At 38.7% G+C, this 7,750-nt stretch overlaps 1 protein-coding gene across 7 annotated transcripts in view; it reads left to right on the top strand.

Annotated features, from left to right (window-relative positions):
* Positions 1-7,750, top strand: part of LOC115937845 (multidrug and toxin extrusion protein 2-like) — a 35,265-nt gene that overhangs the window by 22,736 nt on the left and 4,779 nt on the right. For 4 of the 7 annotated variants that reach the window (XM_031020780.2, XM_081805653.1, XM_031020782.2 and 1 more), the window contains 2 exons: positions 825-894; positions 2,005-2,137. In XM_031020780.2, the coding sequence (XP_030876640.1) occupies positions 825-894; positions 2,005-2,137 (203 nt within the window). Of the gene's footprint in view, positions 1-824; positions 895-2,004; positions 2,138-2,260; positions 6,121-7,750 lie in introns of all 7 variants that reach the window. The other 3 variants (XR_014140607.1, XR_014140608.1, XR_004073066.2) reach the window with 2 other exon arrangements.

The following is a 7,750-nucleotide window of genomic DNA, read 5'->3' as shown; positions in this document are numbered from 1 at the left end:
GTAGTGGTGGTCCCTGTCGACCAGCAGTCTTCCCATTTAGGGTGAATGGTAGGGAAGCAGGACAACTTCCTTCAGGGAGCATATGATAGCCTGTCTCATGTCTTCACAACCACATTGGCTCCATCATGCAGGACCTTAGTCACCTCCAGCTCTGCTGTGTCTCTCTCCAAAATCCCAGGACCTCCGCTGTAGTCCCTCCCCAGGCAGATCTCCCACCATAATCAGAGTTCAGAGGATCCATGAATGTTTCCTGTATGAACACTGACTTTCAACTCCAGTTTTGAGGAAGACTCCCATTTACAGGGGATTACCATACACAGGCTGAAACCTTTTTTTCCAACCTGCACATTTTTATACTCATAAACAAAACTTCAACAGTTTTCCTCCATAGCGGCAGCCTAGACCGTGTCCCTTTTACCCCAAATTCTAACTAACAGAACTTAAATTAGTGAGGCTTTATTGTGTACTTGTTTTGTCAAATAGAAAAGTAGTGTTTTCGGGGCGCCTGGGTGGCTCAGTCGTTAAGCGTCTGCCTTCGGCTCAGGTCATGATCCCAGGGTCCTGGGATCGAGCCCCGCATCGGGCTCTCTGCTTGGCGGGAAGCCTGCTTCACCCTCTTCCATTCCCCCCTGCTTGTGTTCCCTCTCTCGCTGTCTCTCTCTCTGTCAAAATAAATAAATAAAATCTTAAAAAAAAAAAAAAGAAAAGTAGTGTTTTCACCGAATTACCTGATCAATTTCTTAGGTTTGTCAGAGCCATAGTTAATTAGTGCTCCATTTATGTGTGATTTTTGAGTCGCTGACTACTTTCTTTTCCTCCAACAGAGATATTATTTACCTTGTGAGCCAAGTGATGCCTATTTTTGCTCCCTTTCATCTATTTGATGCACTTGCGGTGAGTATTTGGAGTGATTTTACTCTGTCTAATATACATGGCAAAATTTGTGTTTCTCACTTTTGAATTACACGTCTGTGATTTCATCTTTGAGAAGAGAGAGCTCTTGCTTCAGGCATTCTTAGCCATTTGTGGAAAAGATAGGTTACGGTAGAGTATAGCATCTCACGGTGGAAGAAACCAGAGTCATCCAACCTCCTCTTCTTTTTCTGGGGCCTGAATGCCCTGTGTGACATCCTAACCAAGTGATCAGGTGATCTCTGCTGTATCGTCCAAGGCAGGCCGGGCCACCTTTGAGTTAACTCTGACCACTAAAAAGTCTTTCCCTAGGCTAATTTTCTCTAGATTTGTAGGTATTTGAAAACCCTTCTTCTCCCTGGAATGATGCCTTGAGGCGTATTCCCAATTTCAGCAATTAATCCTCATGAGATGATTTCTAGTACATTTGCCATCTTGCTTTCTCCCCCCAAGGAATTTCTTCTGTTTGTTAACGTCACTCTGAAGATGTGGTACCCAATTGAACACTGGCTGTGTTAAGAATAATGTGGAAGAAAACAAGACAATCGTTGCCACTCTGGTTCTGGGCATTTTTGAAGCCCATGATCGCATTAATATTTTTCAGCCATGACATCAGACTAGTTTCTGCTGAGATTTCCATCAATGAAGCTCTACATTTTTTAACATGTGCTTTTACAAAATATTTTTTAAAGATTTATTTATTTTGGTAGGGAGGGGCAGAGGGAGAAGGAGAGAGAAACTTAAGCAGACTCTGCACTGAGTGTGGATCCTGACCCAGGGCTCGATCCCACAACCCTGAGATCATGACCTGAGCCCAAATAAGAGTCTGACGCTTAACCTACTGAGCCACCCAGCCTCCCGACAAAATATTTTTAAATAGAGATTTAAATAACGTTACCTGATGGCTTTCTGATGAAAGCTGTTAATGTAACCTTAGAAGCAAAACATTTTTCTTTATCTCTTACATAATGTGTAGTTCTCGTTTTGAGAACTGACCGTATCCAGACTTGTGATGTATTAACGTAGTATTCCAAACCTGATGTGATGACGGGTAAATGACTGCAGTGTTGGTTTTGGTATTCCTCTCTTTAGGGCACCTGCGGGGGCGTCCTTCGAGGTACAGGAAAACAAAAGATTGGTGCTATCTTGAATGCCATTGGTTATTATGTTTTTGGTTTTCCCATTGGAGTATCTCTGATGTTTGCTGCTAAACTTGGGATAATAGGTATGTTTTTGATTCTTCTGTGATCAACCTCAAATCTCATCTGTCTTATTAAGATAAACTACTTGAGATATAAAGCAGTTGACTGGAAAGTAACCCCTGTGGCATCATTTTCTCCTGAAACAGTTACTCCCTGCGTCCTCTGTACAACAACACTGGAAATGTGGTCTTGAACGAAATAGACGTGATCTGGGCCCTCAGGATGAGGCCAGGCTTAATTAATTACTCAGTAATTCCATTTGGGTTCAGTACTGCAAGAGAGAAGAACTTGGTCCTGTGAGCACCCATCGTGGGTTGGAGGATGGAGTTGCCAGAACTGGCTTGCCCTAAAGTAGTCGTGCATTAGCCTCAGACCTGCAACATGATGAATTACCTAGGTGACGTGAACACCACTTACTGAAAAACTATTCTTTGCCCACTGAATGATCTTGGCATACTTGTTGAAAATTAGTCGGCTGTAGATATATGAGTTTATTTCTGGACTCTTTCTTCTACTCTGTTAGTCTCTATGTCTGGCTCATACCAGGACCACTCTGTTTTGATTACTGTAGCTGTGTAATAAGTTTGAGATCAGGAAGTGTAAGCCTTCCAGCCTTGTTCTTTTTAAATTTTGTTTTGGCTATTTGAGGATCCTTGGAATTCCATATGAATTTTTGAGGGTCAAGTTTTCCATTTTTGAAAAAAAACCCAAAAACCATTAGAATTTTTATCTGCATTGAATCTGTAAACTGCTTTGGAGAGAATATTGGAATCTTAACAATAATAAGTCTTCCAGTCCATGAACACGGGATGTCTTTCCATGTATTTGGGTCTTTAATTTCTTACAGCCAATGTTTTGTAATTTTCAGTGTTTTTTCACTTCCTTGGTTAAGTTTATTTATTTTATTATTTTTTAAAGATTTTATTTATTTATTTGACAGAGAGCGACGCAGCGAGAGAGGGAACACAAGCAGGGGGAGTGGGAGAGGGAGAAGCAGGCCTCCTGTTGAGCAGGGAGCCTGATGCGGGGCTCAATCCCAGGACCCTGGGACCATGACCTGAGCCGAAGGCAGACGCTTAACGACTGAGCCACCCAGGCGCCCCCCTTGGTTAAATTTGTTCCTAGATATTTTATTCTTTTGGATACAATTGTGTATAGAATTATTTTCTTAATTTCCTTTTCAGATTGTTCCTTCATGGTATATTAAAACAGCTGATTTTCTGTGTTAATCTAAATTTACAAATTTATTAGCTGTAGTATTTTTTTTTAAAGATTTTATTTATTTTTTGACAGACAGCGAGAGAGGGAACATAAGCAGGGGGAGTGGGAGAGGGAGAAGCAGGCTTCCCACGGAGCAGGGAGCCCGATGTGGGGCTCGATCCCAGGACCCTGGGATCATGACCTGAACGGAAGGCAGACGCTTAACGACTGAGCCACCCAGGCGCCCCTAGCCGTAGTATTTTTTATGTGTGGATTTTTTAAAAGATTTTCTCTATATAGGATCATGTCATATGTAAATAGAAATAATTTTACTCCATTTCTAATTTTTTTAATTACATTTTTTTTATCAAGATAAGTGTATTCTTTAATCCCCATCACCTATTTCCCTCTTTCCCCCCAACTTCCCTGCCTCAGTTTGTTCTCTGTAGTTAAGAGTCTGTTTCTTAGTTTGTCTCTCTTTTTTTTCCTTTGCTCATTTGTTTTGTTTCTTAAGTTCCACATATGAGTGAGATCATATGGTATTTGTCTTTCTTTGGCTGACGTATCTTGCTTTGCATTATACTCTCTAGCTGTATCCATGCTGTTGCAAATGGCAAGATTTCATTCTTTTTAATGCCTGAATAATATTTCATTGTATATATATACCACATTTTCTTTATCCATTCATCTATTGATGGACACTGGGTTGCTTCCGTATCTTGGTTATTATAAACAATGCTGTAATATAGGGTTATATATATCTTTTTGAAATAGTGTTTTCATTTTCTTTGGGTAAATACCCAGAAGCAGGGTTGTTGGATCATATGGTAGTTTTACTTTTATTTCTTCGAGGAACCTTCATTCTGTTTCCCTAAGTGGCTGCACACATTCACATTCCCACCAACAGTGTATGAGGTTCCCTTTTCTTTTCTTTTTTTTTCTTTTTTTTAAGATTTTTATTTATTTGAGACAGAGCGAGAGTGAGAGAGCATGAGTAGGGGAAGGGGCAGAGGGAGAGGGAGAAGCAGATACCTCCCTAAGCAGAAAGCCCAATGTGGGGCTCTATCCTGGACCCTGGGATCGCAATCTGAGCCAAAAGCAGATACTTAACTGACTGAGCCACCCAGGTGCCCTGAGGTTCTCTTTTCTTCATATCCTTGCCAACACTTTCTATTTCTTGTCTCCTTTGTACTAGCCATTCTGACTGGTGTGAGGTGATATCTGATAGTTTTGATTTGCATTTCCCTGTTGATTAGTGATAATTTCATGTGTACGTTGGCCATCTGTATGTCTTTGGAAAAAAATATCTATTCAGGTTCTCTGACCATCTTTTAATCAGATTGCTTTTTGGTGTTGAGTTATATAACTTTTTTATAGATACTTTGGGTATTAATCCCTTAACAGATACATCACTTGCAAATATCTTCTCCTATTCAGTAGATTGCCTTTTTGGTTTTTTGATGGTTTCCTTTGCTGTGTGAAAAACTTCTTATTTTGGTGTAGTCCCAGTAGTTTTTTGTTTTTGTTTTTGTTTTCCTTGCCTGAGGAGATATGTCCATAAATATGTCTAAGAGATTACTGTTTATATTTTCTTTTGGGAGTTTTATGGTTTGGGGTCTCACATTTAGGCCTTTACTCCATTTAAAGTTAATATTTGTGTATGGTATAAAAAGTGGTCTAGTTTCATTCTTTTTCATGTAGCTATCCAGTTTCCCCAAAACCATTTATTAAAAAGACTCTTCTCTTGCCTTCCTTTCCAATTTTAATGCCTTTTATTTCTTTTTCTTGCCTTATTATTATGGCAAGAACTTCTACAATCGGGTTTTAACAGTTTTCTATATTCTTCTACAGTACTTTTATTTTTAAGTTTAGAAAATGTAAAAACTGAAATTCACATGATGTAAGATAATATTCATAAAGAGCTTTTATCAGAAATATGGTAACATTTTATGTATGTTATAAAGTTTATGATGCCCACATAAGATGATCTCCCACTAGTTCCACCTTAAATATGAAGAAGCTAAAACCTGAAGAGGTTAAGTAATTTTTCCCACAGATAGCAAGTGATGAAACAGGATTTGAACCCAGATAGTTTGCCTCCAAAGTCATACTTATTACTGTTGTGTGCACATTATATCCATCTCTTTGACTTTCATAATTCCCTCATTCATTCAACAAAGGTTTGTCTGTGTATCTCAGGCCCTGTGGTATGTTAGAATCTGGGAAGATAAAGATAAACAAGATCCCTGTCTTTTGTGAGTTCATAGTACCAGCTCTTAGCATTTATTCCTCTTATGTTCTTTGGCAATTTTTCTACTCTTTGAATGTAGTCCTTCACCAAGGCCCAGGAGATGATCCTTTTGCTTCTCTTGTTCTGCATTCTCTTCCTCAAAAGCCTCAGGGTCTCACCTCAGTCTTTGGTGCCTGTGGCTCTTGAATCTCCATCTCTGGGCCTGACTTCATGCCTGAGATCCTGCTCTGTGTATTTCAGCTGCCCCACGTATTCACGGTGGTCCTGCCAACATCTCTGACTCCTGGCCCCCTTTCTGATCTAGTCTTCTAGGCTCAAGAACTCTGCCCCAATGATGCTGCCAAGTCTTACCAGTTCTGCCTCTGTAATCTTTCATATCTTCGAGGGATTTATCCCTATTTCAGAGAGGAAGAGTTGAGAATTAATAATGGGTATGGCATTTATCTTAGCGTTTATTATCTCTGGTAAACTATGTACCTAACTCAGATATTTATTACTCTCATGAAGGTGTTACCATTCAGCATGTGTTTTCCTGCAGAGCAAGCAAATGAAGAGGTACGTGGGGCCGCTTCTGTTTCTCAGACATCTTCTTTCTTTCTCAGGGAAATTCTTCTCTCCTGGGTTTATTTTTTGTTTATTTATTTATTTTTAAAGATTTATTTATTTATTTATTTATTTGACAGAGAGAGACAGTGAGAGAGGGAACACAGCAGGGGAAGCTGGAGAGGGAGAAGCAGGCTCCCCACTGAGCAGGGATCCCCACGTGGCAGGGGATTCTCCTTCTCCCTCCTCTCTGCAGCTCCCTCTGCTGTTCCCCTGCTTGTGTTCTCTCTCTCTGTGTCTTGTCGACAGGACCCTGGGATCATGACCTCAGCCGAAGGCAGACACTTAACGACTGAGCCACCCAGGCGCCCCTCTCTCCTGGGTTTAATCTCAAAATAGTACCTGTAGATTTCTATCTGTAGGGAATAAATCCATTCACGTCAAAAGAGGACAGAGCCAACTCTGAAATCCAGCCACCAGTTAGTCCCAGACCTGGAGGCCGTTTGTGTTTCCATGAAATGGGTGCATCTCTGATAGTTGTTTATGTTCATTTTGGAAATGTTAGCTTCTGTTCAGGCATTTTTAAAAATCCTTTTCCTCAAAAGCTTTTACACATTTCTTGTTAATTTTAGCCTGAGACGTTTTATCCTTTAGTTGCCATTGTAAATGAAGTTTTTCCCTTCCAATATATAATCTAAGTGGTTGTTGTTTATGTGTAGGAGGGCTGTTAGTTACTATATGTGAATTTTCTGTCTTGTTACTTTGGAATTCCTCTAGACTGCAGTAGTTTTCCATTTGTTCTCATGGCTTTTCCAGGTATAGAGTCATATCATCTACAAATAATTTTATATTGTCTTTACCAGATTTGATAACACTGATTTCTTTCTTTCTTTTTCTTAATGCCTCTAGTAATATAATAAATTGTTACAGTATTTGTGGAAATGCTTGTCTTGTTCAGGATTTTATAGATAATGCTTCTAGTGTTTCTGTAATAAATATCATGCAGGATTTTGGGCTAACACACACACACATGCAAGCACACATAAGTAAGCGTATATGTACTTGCTTTTTAAATCATGTTAAAGAAGTATTCATTCAGTCTATTTTATTGAATATTTCCAACCAGAATGGTTGGGTATTTTGTCAAAAAGAATTACATATCATATGTAAATAAGAATAATTTTACTTCTTCCTTTCCAATTTTTATGCCTTTTATTTCTTGCCTATTGTTCTGGCAAGAACTTCTACAATAGGATTTTAACATTATTTTTATATTCGTCTACTTTATTTTTACTTTTGTTTAAAAAAGTAACTTTTTAGTGTCTATGGAAATGATCCTATGGTTTTTCTCCTTAAATATATTATGATGATAAATGATATTAATTGGTTTCCTCATATTGAACAATCCTGCTTATTATGTGCTGTTCTTTTATTGAGCTGCCAGATTCTATTAATATCTTATTTAAGGATTTTTTTGCAATGATATAAGTAAGATTGGTCTGTAGTTTTATTTTTTGTGTAATCTTTCTTAGGTTTTGATATTAATTAGTGTTATACTCCTTTCATAAAAGGAATTAAATTTCTTCCCTTTCTGTATGCCCTGGAACAATTTACATAGTATAGGAACGATTTTTTTTTTTTT

The sequence above is a fragment of the Leptonychotes weddellii genome, chromosome 15 (assembly GCF_054177405.1).
Source record: "Leptonychotes weddellii isolate Sample4059 chromosome 15, ASM5417740v2, whole genome shotgun sequence".
NCBI lineage: Eukaryota > Metazoa > Chordata > Mammalia > Carnivora > Phocidae > Leptonychotes > Leptonychotes weddellii.
Note: the sequence above shows the minus strand (reverse complement) of the source record. Positions and strands in the feature narration are given on the sequence as shown.